Here is a 20,980-nt window from a genome sequence, read left to right as displayed (position 1 = left end):
GCATTGTGACCAGACATTGGCATTGTTGTGGTTTATATTATGATTTAGGAAGTTGGATATTAAATAAACTTGTTACTGTTAAAATCATATGTTAAAATATAATGTACAAATGTATTTTAGTAGTAAACATGAAAAAAGTTAGTAAAAAAGTGAATTATTCCATAGTGGCCATATACACAAAGTCAGATTATTCCAAACATAAATTATGGAAAAGGTAAAATAGAGAAAAACCACTTAAACTAGCTCAAAAATTTAAATACTTGCCCTGACACAAAATGACACTCAACTGTTCTCAAGCTGCTTACATGAAACAAATTATTGGTGCAAGCTTGCACTTGTTCACTAAGGCTTCTGCTATTGACACCATCAAACAACAAAAATTAATATTGGACACTGATTCAACATAACAAATAATCAATACACACACTACACTAAAACTAAACTGTGAACTAACTACTGTTTAGTGGAAGCCTTTTTATACCAGTTTACAAACTGTCGACGTGCGCGACTTCAACTAGCACTTGTCTTCACAAAAGCTCGGTATTGCTCTTCTTCCCTTATTTTAAGCTCTTCTTCCATTACTTTAATGCTCTTCTCTTCTTCTTTGTTGACAGGTTCTAGGTAACTTTTCGTGCATGAAACACAGGTGCACAAGAAGTAGTAATATGTACGAGGGTCACTCCAAAACAAATGCACAATAATTTTTTTTTTAAATCCATCTTTTGTTCTACATGTTTGAAATTTTACAGTTTGTAGATACATCCTTTAGGAACAATATTTTCATTTCTCCACATAATTTCCGTCCCTTTCAACTGCCTTACGCCATCTTGGAACCAGCGCCTGTATACCTGCACGGTAAAATTCTGGACCAACCTGTTGGAGCCACTGTTTGGCAGCGTGCACAAGGGAGTCATCATCTTCAAACCTTGTTCCACGAAGAGAGTCTTTCAGTTTCCCAAAGTGATGATAGTCACATGGAGCCAGATCAGGATTCTAAGGCGGGTGTTCCAGTGTTGTCCTTCCGAGTTTTGTGATCACTTCCATGGTTTTTTGACCGACATGTGGCCGTGCATTGTCGTACAACAGCAAAACATCCTGCTTTTGCCGATGTGGTCGAACATGACTCAGTTGAGCTTGAAGTTTCTTCAGTGTCATCACATATGCATCAGGATTTATGGTAGTTCCACTTGGCATGATGTCCATAAGCAAGAGTCCTTCAGAATCGAAAAACACCGTAGCCATAACTTTTCCAGCAGAAGGTGTGGTTTTGAATTTTTCTTCTTCGGTGAATTTGCATGATGCTAGTCCATTGATTGACTCTTTGTCTCTGGTGAAAAATGATGGAGCCATGTTTCATCACCTGTCACAATTCTACCAAGAAATTCATCTCCACCATTCTCGTACTGTTCCAAAAGTTCGTTGCATACCGTTTTTATTGTTTCTTTGTGAGCCACTGTCAACATCCTGGGAACCCACCTAGCACAAACCTTTTTTAACGCCAACACTTTCAGTATTCTGCAAACACTTCCTTCCCCTATCCCAACGTAGCGTGACAAATCATTCAATGTGATGCGTCTGTCAGCAGTCACCAATTCGTTAACTCTCAGCACATTGTCTGGAGTGTGTGCAGTAAGAGGCCTGCTGCTGCGAGGACAATCCTCAATATTTCCGTGCCCGCTATCATCACATAACCTGCTTGCCCAGTGACTAGCCGCACTGCGATCGACAGCAGCATCTCCATACACCTTTTTCAACCTCTTGTGGATGTTTCCCACTGTCTTGTTTTCACAGCACAGGAATTCTGTGACAGCACGTTGCTTCTGACGAACGTCAAGTGTAGCAGCCATCTTGAAGACATGCTGTGATGGCGCCACTCACGGGAACAGGTTGAACTAAGTTTGAAAACAAGCAAGAAGGATGTATCTACACACTGTAAAACTTTCACACATGCAGAATGAAAACTGTATTTTTACAAAAATAGTGTGCATTTCTTTTGGAGTGACCCTCATATTACTACTAATATTGTACATTCAAAATATGCCTTCAAAGAGAGAAGTGTAGTTCTGTTCTTGGACACTAGTTGCAATTTTATGATGTCCAACACAGGCTTTGCTTTGTGGCAATTCAGTATTGGTCATACAACAATATTACATGTAAAGTTGGAAAGTCCTGAAAATGCATCTGCTTTCTACAAGATTATAAGCCACACTCTTTTATTCAGTATTATTTGCTTTTTCTGTCTTTGCTTATTTCAGTGGTTTATAAGCCATATGAATGGAGCCAGCATAAACAGTTTCTCTGCTTTACTGCCTGTTGGTAATACAAAAATAACTATACATACAAACTCAAACATTCAATTAATTGAATTTTCCTAACGTTCTGCTGAATTTTTACCATGGCAAAAGGACTCTTGGGCCTGACAGAAGTGATATATTAGGAAAACAGAATAGAAAGATGAAGGGGAAGATAATAGAGAGAGGAGGATATCAGAGATAGTATATTGATAAGTAGATAGTATATTGATAAGTGCTTGGCAGCTTCAGTCTGGAAGTGATAAAATGATACAGTGTGTGTGTGGGGGGGGGGGGGGGGGGGAGAGAGAGAGAGAGAGAGAGAGAGATAGAAGCGTCTGTCGGTAACAGTATAACAACAGTGAGATGTTTGTTGCCTTTGCAGGCAGCGGTGAATGGTGTATATGGAAATATGGGTCAGCAACAGCCGTATGTACCATATAATGCACCACCTCATGCGCAACAGCAGCAGCAGCAACAACAACCACCACCAGCTGCAGGCCCTGTGGTCACTGCAAAAGCCGTGGAGCCTCCAAAACCAAAGGGACCAATACCGGAAGAGCACATGTATCTGCAGACAGTTTTTGATGAACTGAGGAATAGATGCTACAATACCGCCACGAATCCAGTAAGGAAACAGTTTCTCTTAAATAACTGTCAGTATTTATAATTTAGCTAGAATGTCACAATTGTTGATCTCTTAAAAATTGGCATTTTTTCAGGTCTGTTGATCCATTGTCTCATCTGATTTATTACGCATTTTTTCTGCTTTTATCAACTAGATATTGGAATAGGAATGTAACAAATCCAGGATTATCTATTCTGGATCACACAAAAGAAATTTAGTTTACCACCTGGATAGATTGATAACTTTATCCTCATTTATATTATAGTCTACCTAGCAGTGAAATTGTGTCCATTTCCTACCTGCTCATCAAAGCTGGAAGATTGTTTATAGTGGAAGTCCCCCACAACTTCACAATGCAAGTGAGAACTTGTGATTGGTAGGTAAGATACATATTTACACAATCAATTGTACAATTAGGTGAGAGGGTATGGACTTCTTTTCAGACAGTACATGAAGTACAGATTGCAAGTAGATTTTATGTATTTGTTCAAATTATTATTGAATATTATCTCAGAGGGACGTGGTACCCAAAAAATTTAACATCCAATGCAAGTAAAGGACAGTATTCTAGTTTTGTAGCCAGACAGCTGGCTTGTGACAGCCAGAGCGAGAGCACCAGCAGCAGCGAGTACTGTTTGTATAAAGCGTTTTTGTACTTATTTGCTGCGCTTAGCTTTTAAATAGTTTTTCTGGGAAAACCTAGCGTAGTTTTCGCGTCTCGTATTTCAGTGAGTGTTTCTTGATTATCAGAGTAGCTCATCAGAAGATAATCTTGGGAATTTGTCATCGTATAGAGTAGGGTAAACATAGTCATGTGTAGGGACTGTGGTTGTTGTGAGCGGACGCAAGGAGAATTGGCCACTCTTCGGGGGCAGGTGGAGGCTTTGTCTGTTAGGCTCATCGAGCTCGAGGCGCAGGCGTCGGCTCGTAGTGGCGTTGGGGCAACTGTGGTGAGACCTATGCCTACTTCGGTGGCCTTGGAGTCACATGGAACCCCTGATGTCGCTGCGTCTTCCGGCAGTGAGCATCTTACCGGTCAGCCATCACTCCAGGGTGAATGGCGGACAGTGGTGGGCTCGCGCGTGCCTGGCCGAAAGGCGAAGGTGGGATCTGGCCGCGTGGCAGCTGCCTTACCCCTTTCCAACTGGTACGGGGTGCTTCCTAGTGGTGATGACATCGTTTCCGAGCCACCACAGGATGCCTCGCCTGTTGGGCCAGTGGCCGATTCTCCGGCAAGGTCCCGACAGTCACAGAGGGCGGGCCTATTAGTTATAGGGAGCTCCAACGTTAGGCGGGTTATGGAGCCCCTCAGGAAAATAGCGGGTAGGTCGGGGAAGAATGCCAGTGTGCACTCGGTGTGCTTGCCGGGGGGTCTCGTCCGTAATGTGGAGGAGGCCCTTCCGGCAGCTATTGAACGCACTGGGTGTGACCGGCTGCAGATAGTAGCACATGTCGGAACGAATGACGCCTGCCGCTTGGGTTCTGAGGCCATCCTTGGTTCCTTCCGGCGGCTGGCTGATTTGGTGAAGACAACCAGCATCGCACGCGGAGTGCAAGCTGAGCTTAATATCTGCAGCATAGTGCCCAGAGTCGATCGCGGTCCTCTGGTATGGAGCCGTGTGGAGGGTCTAAACCAGAGGCTCAGACGACTCTGCGACTATAATGGTTGCAAATTCATCGACCTCCGTTATTGGGTGGAGAACTGTAGGGCCCCCCTAGACAGGTCAGGCGTGCACTACACACCGGAAGCAGCTACTAGGGTAGCAGAGTACGTGTGGCGTGCACACGGGGGTTTTTTAGGTTAGAGGGACCCCCCTTGGGCGAAACGATAAAATACCTGACGGCTTACCAGAGAGGACATTATCATCGTTGATAAAGAACGTCCGTCCTCAGAGACCAAAAACAGGAAAAGTTAACGTAATATTGGTAAACTGCAGGAGTATCCAGGGCAAGGTTCCTGAATTAGTATCTCTTATTGAAGGAAATAGTGCGCATATAGTATTAGGAACGGAAAGTTGGTTAAAACCGGAAGTGAACAGTAATGAAATCCTAGACACAGAATGGAATATATACCGCAAGGATAGGATAAACGCCAATGGTGGAGGAGTATTTATAGCAGTAAAGAATTCAATAATATCCAGTGAAGTTATTAGCGAATGCGAATGTGAAATAATCTGGGTTAAGCTAAGTATCAAAGGTGGGTCAGATATGATAGTCGGATGCTTCTATAGACCACCTGCATCAGCAACCGTAGTAGTTGAGCGCCTCAGAGAGAACCTGCAGAACGTCATGAAGAAGTTTCGTGATCATACTATCGTAATAGGGGGAGACTTCAATCTACCAGGTATAGAATGGGATAGTCACACAATCAGAACTGGAGCCAGGGACAGAGACTCTTGTGACATTATCCTGACTGCCTTGTCCGAGAATTACTTCGAGCAGATAGTTAGAGAACCAACTCGTGAAGCTAACGTTTTAGACCTCATAGCAACAAATAGACCGGAACTTTTCGACTCCGTGAGTGTAGAAGAGGGTATCAGTGATCATAAGTCAGTGGTTGCATCAATGACTACAAGTGTAATAAGAAATGCCAAGAAAGGAAGGAAAATATATTTGCTTAACAAGAGTGATAGGGCACAAATCGCAGAATATCTGAGTGACCACCATCAAACGTTCATTTCTGAGGAAGAGGGTGTGGAACAAAAATGGAAAAAATTCAGAAACATCGTCCAGTAGGCCTTAGATAAGTTCGTACCGACTAAGGTCCAAAGCGAGGGGAAAGATCCACCGTGGTATAACAATCATGTACGAAAGGTACTACGGAAACAAAGAAAGCTTCATCATAGGTTTAAGAGTAGTCGAATCATAGCTGATAAGGAAAAGCTGAACGAAGTGAAAAAGAGCGTAAAGAGAGCAATGAGAGAAGCATTCAACGAATTCGAACATAAAACATTGGCAAACAATCTAAACAAGAACCCTAAAAAGTTTTGGTCATATGTAAAATCGGTAAGCGGATCTAAATCCCCTATTCAGTCACTCGTTGACCACGATGGCACCGAAACAGAGGACGACGGAAGAAAGGCAGAAATACTGAATTCAGTGTTCCGAAACTGTTTCACTGCGGAAAATCGTAACACGGTCCCTGACTTCAGCCGTCGCACGGATGCCAAAATGGAAAATATTGAAATAAACGATATCGGAATTGAAAAACAACTGCTATCACTTAGTAGCGGAAAAGCATCCGGACCAGACGAGATACCCTTAAGATTCTACAGTGATTATGCTAAAGAACTTGCCCCCTTTCTATCAGCAATTTATCGTAGATCGCTGGAAGAACGTAAAGTACCTAGCGACTGGAAGAAAGCGCAGGTCGTTCCCATTTTCAAGAAGGGTCATAAATCAGATGCGAATAATTATAGGCCTATTTCGCTTACGTCAATCTGTTGTAGAATAATGGAACATGTTTTGTGTTCTCGTATTATGACGTTCTTAGATAATACAAATCTCCTTCATCATAACCAACATGGATTCCGCAAACAGAGATCATGTGAAACTCAGCTCGCCCTATTTGCCCAAGAAATTCACAGTGCCGTAGACACTGGCGAGCAGATTGATGCCGTATTCCTGGACTTCAGGAAGGCATTTGATACGGTTCCGCACTTACGTTTAGTGAAAAAAATACGAGCTTACGGAATATCGGACCAGGTTTGTGATTGGATTCAGGATTTCCTAGAAGAAAGAACACAACATGTCATTCTTAACGGTTCAAAATCTGCAGATGTAGAGGTAATTTCGGGAGTACCGCAAGGAAGCGTGATAGGACCTTTATTGTTTACAATATACATAAATGACTTAGTTGACAACATCGGTAGCTCCGTGAGGCTATTTGCAGATGACACGGTTGTCTACAAGAAAGTAGCAACATCAGAAGACTCGTACGTACTCCAGGAAGACCTGCAGAGGATTAATGCATGGTGCGACAGCTGGCAGCTTTCCCTAAACGTAGATAAATGTAATATAATGCGCATACATAGGGGCAGAAATCCATTCCAGTACGATTATACCATAGGTGGTAAATCATTGGAAGCGGTAACGACCGTAAAATACTTAGGAGTTACTATCCGGAGCGATCTGAAGTGGAATGATCACATAAAACAAATAGTGGGAAAAGCAGGCGCCAGGTTGAGATTCATAGGAAGAATTCTACGAAAATGTGACTCATCGACGAAAGAAGTAGCTTACAAAACGCTTGTTCGTCCGATTCTTGAGTATTGCTCATCAGTATGGGACCCTTACCAGGTTGGATTAATAGAAGAGATAGACATGATCCAGCGAAAAGCAGCGCGATTCGTCATGGGGACATTTAGTCAGCGCGAGAGCGTTACGGAGATGCTGAACAAGCTCCAGTGGCGGACACTTCAAGAAAGGCGTTACGCAATACGGAGAGGTTTATTATCGAAATTACGAGAGAGCACATTCCGGGAAGAGATGGGCAACATATTACTACCGCCCACATATATCTCGCGTAATGATCACAACGAAAAGATCCGAGAAATTAGAGCAAATACAGAGACTTACAAGCAATCGTTCTTCCCACGCACAATTCGTGAATGGAACAGGGAAGGGGGGATCAGATAGTGGTACAATAAATACCCTCCGCCACACACCGTAAGGTGGCTCGCGGAGTATAGATTGAGATGTAGATGTAGATGAAGTATTATTTTATTGCACAGATTCTGTCACAGTGGTTATGGAATTCTTTTAATTGTGTGTATTCGTTTTTATCGTGCGTAGAAGAAGGGGGAGAAAGCAGTGAAGATAAAGGATAAAAAGCATGTCGATAATGTTACTGTAGATGCTAATTCCAGCCAAGTAACAGGTTTTCCACATAATCCTGGAAGTACATTGAAACCAGTGAAATAATTTATGATAATGTAGTGATGTTTTCTAAGTACGTGTGTGGTTAAGCAGATATTTTAAATTTTGACTTATTTTAGCTTAATTGAAAATTCGAAACAGCGTATTCATTTATACTTCAACAAGTAGTAGATCACATTTAATAACAGAATCTCTTCAACTTTTTAACATGTTTTGTGCATGAATACAACAAGTATTTAATATGAAGCCTGTTTATGAAAATTGCCTCTCTTTGTTGGAAAATCTTGAATGAGCTTTTGTGGATTCAATCCCAGATTTCTTTGAGGTGCACCAAGTGTTCCCATACCTGATGTATGACATTTCAAATAAGCAACAAGTTTTGCTTCTTCCAACATATTTTGCACAATGATATTCAGTATGTGAGTGAATCAGTTAGATTCATTTGTTGTTTCATTTTTCGTGTTTGTCACATTATGAGTTATTACAGCCAGTAATCTTGTCCCCCTCCCCCCCCTCCCGTAAATGAATTGGGTATAACCCTATATCGAGGCATACTGTAGCAAAACTCGCTGGAATTCAAACTCCTTTGTTATGAAGTGTGATGTTATGGCTACATAGTTTTCATTATTTCAGATATCCATGTATCTGTGATCGACCAGATGCTTTCAGCTGTAAGAAGCAATTCTCATACAGCATTCATACACTTTTCGTATTCTGGTGGAAACATATTTTCCAGATATTGTGTTTCTGCTCAGCGAACAATATGTTTGCCAAATGCAATAAAACTTCCTCCTTGGATTACTGGAAAAGGCTGGAAGTCCATTGTGAATAACTGTGAAAGAAGTTTGTTTAGATTCTTCAACCAGACTGTTGGATTACTTTCGTAGTTAGAATTTTTGTGGATTATGCCACATATTCATGTGACTTGTAATCATCAGTTTGTGCAGAAGAGCTTTTGAGTCTGTTGATTTATATTGTCTTTTGATATCAGCAGTAGTGCCACAAACAAAACTTGTCATAGTTGATTAAGCAGTCACTGTATATTTTAACTGAGCATGTCTTTAACACTGTTGTGGATGCTTTTGCTCCAAAATTTTTTTTCAGTTTACTTACAGCTGTTTTAAAACATAATGCTTGACCACAAATGCTCACTGTGTAGTTTTGTTACTTGAGTCTCATGCAGAGAAATGACTGTATAAGTAACTAAATTTCTATCTTTCGTTCACTGATGACAACCACAACTAAGCACCATATTATAAAATTTCTGTACTGCATTTTCTTATAGTACATTAGTTTTGCATAATATGCCATGATAGGAATGCAGCAAAGAATGCACAACACACTAGTAGCTGTAAAAGTATCATAGAACTGACATTGGAACGAAACTGTGGAACAATTCTGTAGTTGGAGAGTGCCCCTGTCAACTGTTTCTGAAGGAACAGCCACCAGTTACGGTTATATTTTAGTTATATTCTTACCTGTCATTCCTAAAGATTTCTTTTATAGAGGTTAGTAAGTCTTAGAATTAATTTCCATACAGTCGGAAATAATTATAATTTGTTACAGCAAACCAAAAGGAAACTGGAGGAAGTTGCACGGAAACTGGAAGTCCTGTATGATTGTTTAAGGGAACATAAGGTAAGTGGAAATTATTAAGGATCAGAACTGAATAGTTCTGATTTTATAGATAGTGAAAAAAAATCTGTAATTAGATTATTACTGTCTTTATTCCTTTCATTTTGTGTACTGTCACACACTGCCTGTAAGTGTTTCATTCTATTTCTGGTACAGTTATAGTTATGTGTGAATGTACAGCAGGTTAGGTCCTGGTGACAGAGAACTATCTGAAACTGATTGCATCCACATGTTGCTTGTGTGTGTATCTCAAGACTAAATCACCATCTGCATGTACTGCAGTGATGCAGATTTTTGCGTTACTTCCTCCCCTGCCAGTAACACTTATCAGGGCATCTCTTTGATTGGGTCATTTAGTACAATCTATTTAACTTTAAATCTGTTAGTGCGTGTCTATATACGAGAATGAGAGAGAGAGAGAGAGAGAGAGAGAGAGAGAGAGAGAGAGAGAGAATTCACTTGAGAAAATTATGAAATTACAAGAAGGCCTTCAGGAGGTGAAGTTCTAAGTACTGACAGTACCTATACTAGCTTTCAGGACTGTTAGTTGCTCCCTTGAGAGAAAAGGACGACGGGTTGGGGAGCATTAGAAAGGAGAAGCAGGGCACATAGTGCATTCATCTTACCTTTGAACAGACTTACGTAGCAAATCATATGAAGTCGTACAATTTAACATGCACTTCGTACTATGGTGCAGCTTGGTGTTTTTCACATCAGCGAATCATTGCCAGCGATGAAGGAACTGATAAGTGACATTAGGAATTCTATGTCCAACTGGGGATCGAGCCCAGGATCTCTGGATTTGTAATCTTGCACACACATATTGTGTACTCCCTCGGCCAAAAGAAGTGCAAAAAAGGCTTAGTCACTGCAGGACAATTAAAACTGTGTTCCCAGTCCAAAATGTGGTTTTCTTACTCAGTTGTTATCAAAAGATATAACATTACTGAGGAAACTTATCGTTTAGTTCTGATAATCTCCTCTGTCACCCTCTTCATTCCCTTGGCAGAAATGTGTTCTGTAGCACTGAACAAAAATTATTTTATTGTGAACATTTTAGGGTAGGCTTTACTGTGTCTATTATTGACATTAAATGAAACAATAAGTTTACTGTTGTCAGTCACTGTCCATTTATCACCAGGATGCGTTTCAGTGGTTTAAACCTCATCAGGTGGATTTACATTTGTTAGTATGACATTTGTATGTGTGTTGTATTACAATTTTTTTGGAGGTACTTGTGGCACTGTCTAGTGGAGAAAACAAAGCACTACTTCAGAACATGGTTTTGGGTTTCTTTGGACAAAAAATTAAACGTATATCAAACAGTAAACATAAAATAAGTAAAATAGAGTACCTCCAGTGGTCACAGGTTCCTTTCGCTGTCATAACACATCACATGTGTACTATCATACTGGATACTATTGGGTGAAAGGATCATATAGCAGAAGAGAAAACATTATCGCAGAGTACAAAGAATATGCATCATGACAACATTATTACAGAATTATTATTATTATTATTAGTTTTTAAAGGATTTGGAGGTGTTTTTGAGGTGTCAAATACATGCGTTGGAATAAATACTTCAGGTGGTATATAAATCCGATTTTGAAAAGTTAAAATAGCTTAAATTTTACAAACTTTAAGTACAATAATCATATTGGCTACAGCAGTAAAACTGTACATAAATAACAATTTTGATTGGGATTAATAGATAGATATGAGAGGCTGGAGGCTGAAGGAGAGAAGAGAAAGCGAAAATGATACAGAGAGAGAGGGTGGAAAGAGTGATTGTATGATAGCAGTAACTGCCTAAAGGCAGCCATTCATATCTATTTATTAATCCCAATCAAAATTGTTATTTATGTATAATTTTACTTCTGTAGCCAATATGATTATTGTACTTTAAGTTCATAAAATTTAAGCTATTTTAACTTGTCAAAATCGGCTTTATACACCACCTGAAGTATTTATTCCAACGCATGTATTGGACACCTCAATCAAAATAAGCACCTCCAAAACCTTAAAAAAATTCTGTTATAATGTTGTCATTATGTATATTCTTTGTACTTTGTGATAATGTTCTCTCTTCTGCTATATGATCCTTCCACCCAATAGTTTCCAGGTGCCATATTTGTTTATAAAGTGTGACAGTATACATGTGATGTGTTAGGACAGCGAAAGGAACCTGTGGCCACTGGAGGTAACCTATTTTACTTATTTTATGTTTACCAGTTGATATACATTTAATCTTTTGTCCAAAGAAATCCAAAATCATGTTCTGAAAAAGTGTTTTGTTTTCTCCACTAGACAGTGCCACAAGCTCCAGAAAATTCTTAACACAACACATATACAAATGTCATACTAACAAATAATCTACGTGATGATGGAGGTTTAAACCTTTGAAACGTGTCGTGCAGATAAATAAACACTGACTTGTAACAGTGAACTTATTGTTTCATTTAATTATTTTATTTTGTTTGCCTGTAAGAATCCTCTTAGTGTAGCTTAGCTGATTGACCGAGAGATGTGACTGAAACAGTGGCGGCCCTTTTGCTGAGTATGCAAGAGTGTAGTAGCTCAAGTTCAGAACATTTTACAGATAATTTAAATTGTTGCCAATAGTTTATTGGTTGTTATTAATTGCCGCATATCTTTCTTATAAATAGTCGTTTTCATATCACATTTATTTTCAGCTGTCTCCCACAACTCTAACGGACTTGCACCAGATGGTACAAATGACGCAGATTGGTGATTACACTGGTGGCCTGGGACTCCATACAAAACTGGTTTCAGGACCAGACTTCTCACAGATTGCTGGTTTCATGCCTGGATTGAAAGTTTTGCTTCAGTCAGCATTGCAACTGAATGTGTACTTGCAGTAATCCTAAAATCAAGCAACAGAATTAAATGAACTGTAGTAAAGCTACAAAGCCATTATTTTTTTCCACATGTATCTATCTGCATGTGTATGCAAAAGTAGGGGGATGAAATGGTACATGTGTGAAACTGAAGGGAGTTAATGCCACATGAAGTGGGGCTAAGAGCAGCAGACTTTTAGGACATTTTCAATTGTAATAGGTGTTAAGGAAGAGAGAAGAATTTTTTTGTGACTACCATCAGTTTGTAAATATGTGTTACATTTTAATGGTGCTGCAAAATATTTTGTATATTGATGAAAATGAAATCATGTTTACTTCACTTCACCAATTCATTTAGATTTATATTTATTTCCATTAGTCTGTGAATTTGTAAGACAAATCAAAGTTACACAAAATGCATTCTTGTCACAAAATTAAGCTGGGTTTAATTTTGACACTTGTATTTTTTAGAATTTTATTCTAACTTTGCCTAAAAGCTAGGAAATTGTTTTTTCCACAAAACACAGAGATGTAATATTGCCTCTTTCATTGTTAGAGATTTGTGGGTGAGAGACATCATAAACACTGTACATGCTTTCTTGGTATATGGAAATGGTGGAAGACTGTTTCTTCATACCAGTAGATCTGTATACAATGTGTATCATAAATTTTTATGGCAGAATTGTGTTTTCAGACTTGTGCTTGTCAGTATTCTGACAATTTCCATTGAAGCCGTTGGTAAAAATAGAAGCATCAGATCAGCTTTTTGTAATTGTTTGTAAAGTAGCCAAAAATTAATAATGTGTATTATTGTTATATGGTTGTCTGTCTAATTGTGAAAATCCTCAAAAGTGTGTTACTGTGGGCATAAACACAACAGGAGTATGTGATTTGTTTTAGTAACAATGAAAATTTGATACTGATGAATAAATTCTGATAAAATACTATGAGGCTCACAATGTTTCAATAAAATTAAGTTACAATAGCTGTAATTCTTTCAGTAATCACTGGCAAAATTTGACTGTGATTGTGGCCATTTCACATTATGTCCACTGTTAGGAAGTCATGTCTTCTATTCCCCCTTGAGAGAGAGAGAGAGAGAGAGAGAGAGAGAGAGAGAGAGAGAGAGAGAGAGAGAGAGACTATGTAGCTTTCAGAATGAATAGTTCCATTGTCAGAGAGGAGGGATTGACAGGTTTTTGGTTTTTGGATGTTAAAAAAAGAAGGCCAGGTCATTCAGACCATAGGATGAGAGGGACTGAGCACATGTCACGTGTGGTCTTCAAAGCATGATATACTTGAATACTTGTGGATACACAATACAAGACTTTGACAGAATATTTTTGTAACAGATTTACGTACCAGGCACACAATTTCAATTAAGGGGATTCCTAAGTTTAGCAAGTGTGTCCATCCCTAAATCATATGGCTAACTGTAATTGGTTCAAAATTTATCTCTAATCTCTTCCTGTCAGCGTGTCATCACAATGTATAGTGACTTTGGGAGAAGCATCAAGACATTTTCAGCTGAATAATATATTAATACAGCAAAATAAATCCAGGCAGGTTGAAAGCAGAAGGTACACAGTACTCAAAGACTAGGGGCATCACAACAGCCTCATAAAAAAAAGCCCCAATTGATACTTAATTATTGCCTTGCAGTATGAAAATGTGTTAGTGTTTGTAGTAGTAGTAGTAGTAGTAGTAGTAGTGGTATTTGTGATATTACAGTTGTTAAGATCATTAAAAAAATAATTATAATCATTCACAGTTTATAGAAATCAAGGGAATAAAAACAATTCCTGTTAGTAGAAATTTATAATAAGCGGTGGTTGATTATGTACAACACTGTTGGCTGCAAACTATAAGGAATTTGTCAAGTGCAAATTTCATTAAAGTTTATGAATAATCTTGATATTACAATTGCAAAATTTGTAAATGTGTGTTTGTTGCTGCAAAACTCGTAAGAATTTGTTAAAATATATCTTACTCTACTTCACAAGTGGCATGTAAAATCATTTTTACATGCAGTTCATGGTGTACAACAAGATGTGGCTTAACAATAGCAAGAAGATGGCATTAAGTCTTTATTTTGACCAAGACTCACTTTATTTCAAAGAATCATGAGTGATAACAATCATGTTATCTGCAATTTCCTTTAAAAAGACCAGAAGTAGTTCTCATGCCTATGTTATGGCTTTGCTGTAGGCCGACAGCCATAAGTTTGGATCATTTCTCTCTCTAAAATTAACACAAATATTAATGTGTAGTGCTAGAGTGGGAGCAGGGAAGCGGATAGGTTAGTGGAGGGCAGTGAGTAGCGAAGGACAATTAACACATATATTAACGTGTAAAAAGGTTTGCAGGAGGTATGATCTTGTTTGTTGTGTGTAATCTCATTTTCAACTAATTGGACTTAAGCTTAAGAACATGAAATATTCATTTATCACAGAACTAGCTACCACAGCATCACTTAACTGCTGCAGAATGTTTTTATACTTCCCTGTCAATCATAATATTTTTTACTGGAGTTAGTTACTTCTCATTTTTAGTTAATGTGTTCACATATTTGTGAGGGATTCACACACAGTTAAAGTTGTTGTGACTTACAGCTATTTGTAAATTAATTGTCCCCCTGAGATAGCTTATTGATTGTAAATTCACATTCAACTTTATTTCTTGGCAGTTTCAGCTTTAATGAACGTAATTGTTTAACAACTTCCTTCATGTGACTTATGGATTGATTGTGTGGCTCTGAAAAATTGCATTTTCTCCCCCATTACCTTCAAAACTAATCTCTCTCTCTCTCTCTCTCTCTCTCTCTCTCTCTCTCTCTCTCTCTCTCTCTCTCTCTCTCTCTCTCCCCCCCCCCCTCTCCCCCCCTACCCACCCTACCCCCTCTTGAGTAAATGTGCCCAGCCACAAACTATAGCTTCTGCCAGGACAATTTTAATTGCATCGTGATAGCTTTACTATTTCTACTTTATTTTGGGTGATATTACACACATCTAAAACTAATTACATTGCCATACTCTGAAAAAAATTAATGACAAACTTTGCAGTTGTTTCAGAAGTATGGCATGTCTGTCATTGAGAACCAACTACATCACTGTTCTGTGCATAATGTGAAGTTTCTTGAGTAATTTTTTTCATTATGTTTTCCAGATACCAGGTTTGTAATAGAGTTCAACAAAATGTTTGCATAATAATTGTTCTACACAAGTTTTGCTATGAATCACCCAAGACTTGTAAACTTAACGGTAGTTCCTTTTTCTAGCACATGATTGAGTAAAACAGTAACTGCTCTTTTACTTATTGATTTACAGATTTGTGCCACTTAATTTAAGATTCATCTATGAACACAGTTAATGTTTTTCAACAATTGAGATGAAATTTGTTTCTTCCAAAAATAAGTTATCCATATTATGTATTTATTTGAAATTCTATGTAGATATAGATTTTTTATTTTGTTTGATGCTGTGGAAACACTTGGTCCCAGAAGGTAGATTGCCATGAGTGAATGTGGGATCAGGAATAGCCTTCAACATATTGAAAATGTTTAAGGACACTTAAAAAATAGTTCGTTGTATCATCATCATCATCACCTTCTTCTTCTTCTTCTTCTTCTCCTCCTCCTCCTCCTCCTCCTCCTCCTCCTTCTTCATTCACCATGCATTTTGTTCCATTCAAATAGGAATTCACAGATGTCCGTCTCTAAGACCTGTATGTCTGTGGAGGAAAGCCTTTTCTGCTGGCTTTGTCTTCCATTTGTAGTAGGTGCTCATACTACTGGCGTGTTTGTTATATTTTTTATTTATATTAAAATAGCAATCTGCCATAGTTTCACACAGGTAACACTAAGTATCTATGCCCGGACATCTTATCTGGCGAAGTGGTATTAAATAATATACACAAACCTTTCTTGTGAACCAGTATATCTGTTGGTGAAATCCATACCAAAATCCCTAAAATATGAAATTTTCATTCTGCAGTGGAGTATGAGTAGCTGATATGAAACGGACAGTTTAAAACTGTGTGCATGACCAAGACTTGAACTCTGAGACTTTGCAAAGGTCCTGAGCTCAAATTCTGGTCTGCACACAGTTTTGATCTGCCAAGCAGTTTCATCCTTAAAATATTTCCTGAAATCAGCCTTCACTTACAGGCAGATAAAAGTGGTGGGGGATTTTAATTTAGTAATATGCATAGATATTTTTAATTCCTGTCTGATGTTTTCGTTTCTTATTTTGTCTATGATGGTATATTCAACTGTTTTTCTTAGAAATGTAACAATATTATGAAATCGATTGTTGCTACTCACCATGTAGTGGAGATGCTGAGTTGCAAATTGGCACAACAAAAAGACTGTCACAAAATAAGCTTTCGGCCAACAAGGCCTTTGTCAAAAATAAATTGCGTGTACACACACACACACACACACACACACACACACACACACACAAATGCATCTCATACACACACATGACCACAGTTTGTGGCAGCTGAAGCTGCAATGTGTGTGGCTTCAGCTGCCAGAAACTGTGGTGGTCATTTGTGTGTGTGTGTGTGTGTGTGTGTGTGTGTGGTGTGTGTGTGTGTGTGTGTGTGTGTGTGTGTGTGTGTGTGTCATAATTTCAACAAAGGCCTTGTTGACCGAAAGTTTATTTTCTGTGACAGTCTTTTTGTTGTGCCTATCTGCGCATCATCATCTCCGCTATATGGTGAGTAGCAACTATCCTTTCCATAATATTGTTACATTCCATCCTGGATTTTCCATTGTTTGTTCTTCTTAGGGATCTCAATTCTGCCATTTCAGTACCTCTCTTCTCCTTTCTCTCCCAATCCCATTTCTCTCGACTAACAGCAGCATAGGCACTGCCATCACTGCATAAAATTTCATTTTTTGTATTGTTCATTGTTTTATTGATAAACATTGTGGTTATAATGCCACGGATCAGTTCAATTTTGTTTAACTTGTTTTTTAGGTCTTCATATTGATCACAGAAAATGAAGCATCCCCAACAGTTACATTTACTAATCTGATTATTGATCCAGTGGTTTAGGAGGAGCTACAGAGCATATATACAACCATTTTTACGGTACCATCAAACGGGGTGATTTCGGACAGTTTTGTTGTTATTTTGTTTGTAACTTTCGTATATATTGTTAGATCAAATTGATTGTAATTGAAGTGGTAGGGTATATGTGTAACGAATAAAATCACAGAACCAGAAAATGTATGTGTAGGCAGTTAAATGAAGTGTCAGAAGTCACCCCATGGATTGGGGTGATTTCGGACACGTGTTTTTTAAATCTCTGTCCGAAGTTACAGTGTGTAGAGACCGAATTCGGACAGTTAGTGCCTTTTTTAAATTCTGCATGCATTTTATTTGATTTTGGTGACATTTTACACATTTTAAGGCAGTCCTTTGTTACGAATAAGTGATATGGAACGATATAATGAATTTTATATATTACAGATAAGTTTTTATTTTGCAAGAATTTAAATAAATTTTTTTTACAGATTTTAACTGAAATATTAGAAACAGACAGAAACAAAGTAATTTAACTAAAAGGTCAAAATAATTTTTCTCACTCATCATTCTAAATTAAGTTGCAAACACTTAAAATAAATGATTGTCTTCGAGTCTAAAGCACATCATCTCGAAAAATGAACATTCCTCTCTTCTGAACTGGTGTGGGAAACATTCTCGAAATTTTCAATTTTTGTATTGTGTCTTCATCTGGGACATTAGGAAACAACTGTTCTCGTGTGGGCGCAAGAATTTCACACTTACTTCCATAGCACCAACATTTGTGGCCACTCCAACATACTGCCTTGTTTGCTCCTTGTTTCCATGTTTATATGTGTAATCTGCAACAAGAAAAGCCTCTTCTTTCAGCAGTAAAACTTCATTGGATGATGTGTCGTTTTCACTTTCACTACTGCTAGAAGTACTGTTACTTGTTTCAGCACTGTTTTCGTTTCCTTGAAAATTTCGGCTAGTGACTGATTTTCCAGGTTGAACATCTAGTTTGCGGTGGAGGCGGGAGCTACCAAGCTTATTTGGAGGATAACGAATTTCTTTGAGCATTTCTTCAAAAGTGGAAGACCATGCGTCTGCGTTGCTTTGCTGGGTCTCCTCAATATCAGGCAATTTTCCTAAGACATGATCTGGATCAAAAGGGATTAGGCCTGAGGCACAAAATCCGCCCTTTATGTTTTCCTTGGAGTTTGCCGAAATCTTAGTCAGTGTCTGCTTCAGAAGAGATGGGAAAGCATCCTTGGAAATAGCCCCATGAGTGTGTTTCTTCCAATCAGTTAATACTGCTCGCCACGCTGCTTTCGTTGGCCTGAAGAAACTTACATCGAGTGGTTGGAGGAGGTGCGTGCTATTGGGGGGAAGGAGAATGAATGAAATATGGTTCCGTTCACACTCTTCAATAACACATAAAGACATATGACTGGATAAGTTGTCTCCAATCATGACTGTTGGCCCATTTTGCCTCTTCAAATAGGGCAAAGCAATTGTAAAGAATCAGTTTTCAAATACTGGCAGGTCAAACCATCCACTTTTGTTCATATTGAAATGGGTTCCTTGTGGTCCACCTTCTTGCCACGTGTCCCACAAATGCTCTGATTTGTAAAGGACATATGGAGGAAGCAGTTTACCATCAGCACTAGCTGCCATCATTATTGGGACACTAGATTTTGATGAGTCCATCACTTTTTCAGCATGCTTACTCCGTCATTTCGTAATTATCTGCTGCTTGCCTGGATCATCTGACATGTTGGTTTCATCATAGTTGATCATGTTGCTAGGTGGGAGATTTTCCAGCTTTGCCTTGATATTGGAGAAAAACATCTTGACAGTCTCTTTGTTCACTTCTGCACAAGCTCATTTAATATTTTTGCTTAAGCAAATGGAAAGATCTTTTGACTGTCATTTGAGGAATAAATGCACCCATTCTTCTCCTGGCAAATTATTACGAAATTTCAGTGAGATTTATCAAGGTAGCCTTTAACTCAATACCTAATATTCAATTTCGTGAAGGGAAAACCCCAATGTGCAACCCTCAAGATACCTTGCTTCAACATTTCTTCTTCTTCTTCTTCTTCTTCTTCTTCATCTTCTTCATTTAGCACTGGTTGTCCTCTCATTTTTTTTCGGATGTGCTTCGTGCAATTTAGTTTGTGGAGTTGATTTAGGTATACCATACAAATCACACGCTTTTCTGTACGATAATTTACCACTCTGAATATCATGAACGGCTTTATCTAAAAGTTGCGGGTCATAATTACACCGTACTGCAGCACCTCTCCTGCTCTTATATGTTCTTTGCATTGTCCGAAATCACCCCACACAGTACACAGTTTTACAAAAACCGTTATTATTTTATAACCTTGCATGAGAAACTCGACAAACTTGTACAGAAATTGCCTCAATGCTGTTAGCTAATGACTGCGTTGACAATTACGGTTACAATAATTTCCCGCTCAGCACAACAATAGAAAGTTTCCACTTTATGATAATGCATGGATTTTTAACACTGGGACTGTTCGTCAGTTATTCACCAAGGGAAACAATTGATGCAAAATAAAAGTTGTGGAAAACGATAAATGCAATCTTGCACTTAAAATAACTGGCGCACGGATGTTAAAATAAGTAACTCTTTGTTTCTATGCAGTGGCAAAGAGCAAATAAGCCATACTGTCCGAATTCGCCCCAGTGTCCAAAAACACCCCGTTTGATGGGTATTTGTATGTTCCAAACATGCAAGAATGAACTAGGAGTAGAGATCAATGTGCACATATGGGATGAAGCTCCACGTGTGAAATTACTCGGCATCCAGATGGATAATAAACACAGGTGGCACCACCACATTGATAAGTTAACCAAGTAACTCAGTCGGTGTGTGCTTTACACTTAAAAATCTCTGTCGTTGCGCATTGACCTCCAGACAGGATTCCTACTGTACTTTGCTCAGAAGTAACACTGCAGTGCAGCTGAAGTTCAAAATTGTTTATTCTATAGAAATGTGCAATAATAAATGGTAAAGTTGATAAATGAACAACTTGCAGTTACCTCTGCTGGGAAGTAGGCATTGTTAAACTTAAAATGCCAGTTATACACCCCTTAATATTGTTTGTGGTTAATAGAGAGAATGAATTTATGATGAATTGGAAAAAAGCACAATCAGAATAGTAGAAGTAAAAATAATTTCCATTTGCAGGTTGAGTCAGGAGGAAATGTACAGGCGTCGAGGGCTGATAGTGTTGACTATTCTCCATATGGACATATGCCCAATTCCTTTAGTTTATGAGTTAGAACACATTTAATGTACTTTGTGTATTTTCCATGTTATTCAGTTCATTGTCATTGTTTGCAAAGTACCACATGAGTGTACAAGAATTTGAGACAAACAATTTGGTATAAGACATTTTTGATCTATCAAGTCAGGAAACTATCACAAATTGACCTACAAAAGCTTAAGCTACGGCACAAGTGCGGCGTGTGACATTTTTGATTGTTCTCTCCACACATACTATTAACCCCAAAGAGAAAATGAATAGGACCTTTCTTGTAGGAAAGTTAACATAGTTAATTTTGTATACTGATGGGTTTTCATTAGAGGCTACAGTTTGAGTTATTCAATAAAAATGAACAAAACTGACATAAAGGTGTTCT

General features: G+C 38.5%; 1 protein-coding gene across 7 annotated transcripts in view; it reads left to right on the top strand.

Annotated features, from left to right (window-relative positions):
* LOC126161371 (protein transport protein Sec31A) overlaps positions 1–13,432 on the top strand; it is a 154,667-nt gene extending 141,235 nt beyond the window's left edge. For all 7 annotated transcript variants that reach the window (XM_049917142.1, XM_049917141.1, XM_049917146.1 and 4 more), the window contains 3 exons: positions 2,677–2,919; positions 9,364–9,435; positions 12,126–13,432. In XM_049917142.1, coding sequence (XP_049773099.1) covers positions 2,677–2,919; positions 9,364–9,435; positions 12,126–12,314 — 504 coding nt within the window. In that variant the 3' untranslated portion in view covers positions 12,315–13,432. The remainder of the gene's footprint in view (positions 1–2,676; positions 2,920–9,363; positions 9,436–12,125) is intronic.
* Positions 13,433–20,980: the final 7,548 nt, after the last annotated feature.

Source organism: Schistocerca cancellata, chromosome 2 (assembly GCF_023864275.1).
Source record: "Schistocerca cancellata isolate TAMUIC-IGC-003103 chromosome 2, iqSchCanc2.1, whole genome shotgun sequence".
In the NCBI taxonomy this organism is placed as follows: Eukaryota; Metazoa; Arthropoda; class Insecta; order Orthoptera; family Acrididae; genus Schistocerca; species Schistocerca cancellata.
The sequence above is the reverse complement of the archived record's forward strand: the minus strand, read 5'-3'. Positions and strand labels throughout refer to the sequence as shown.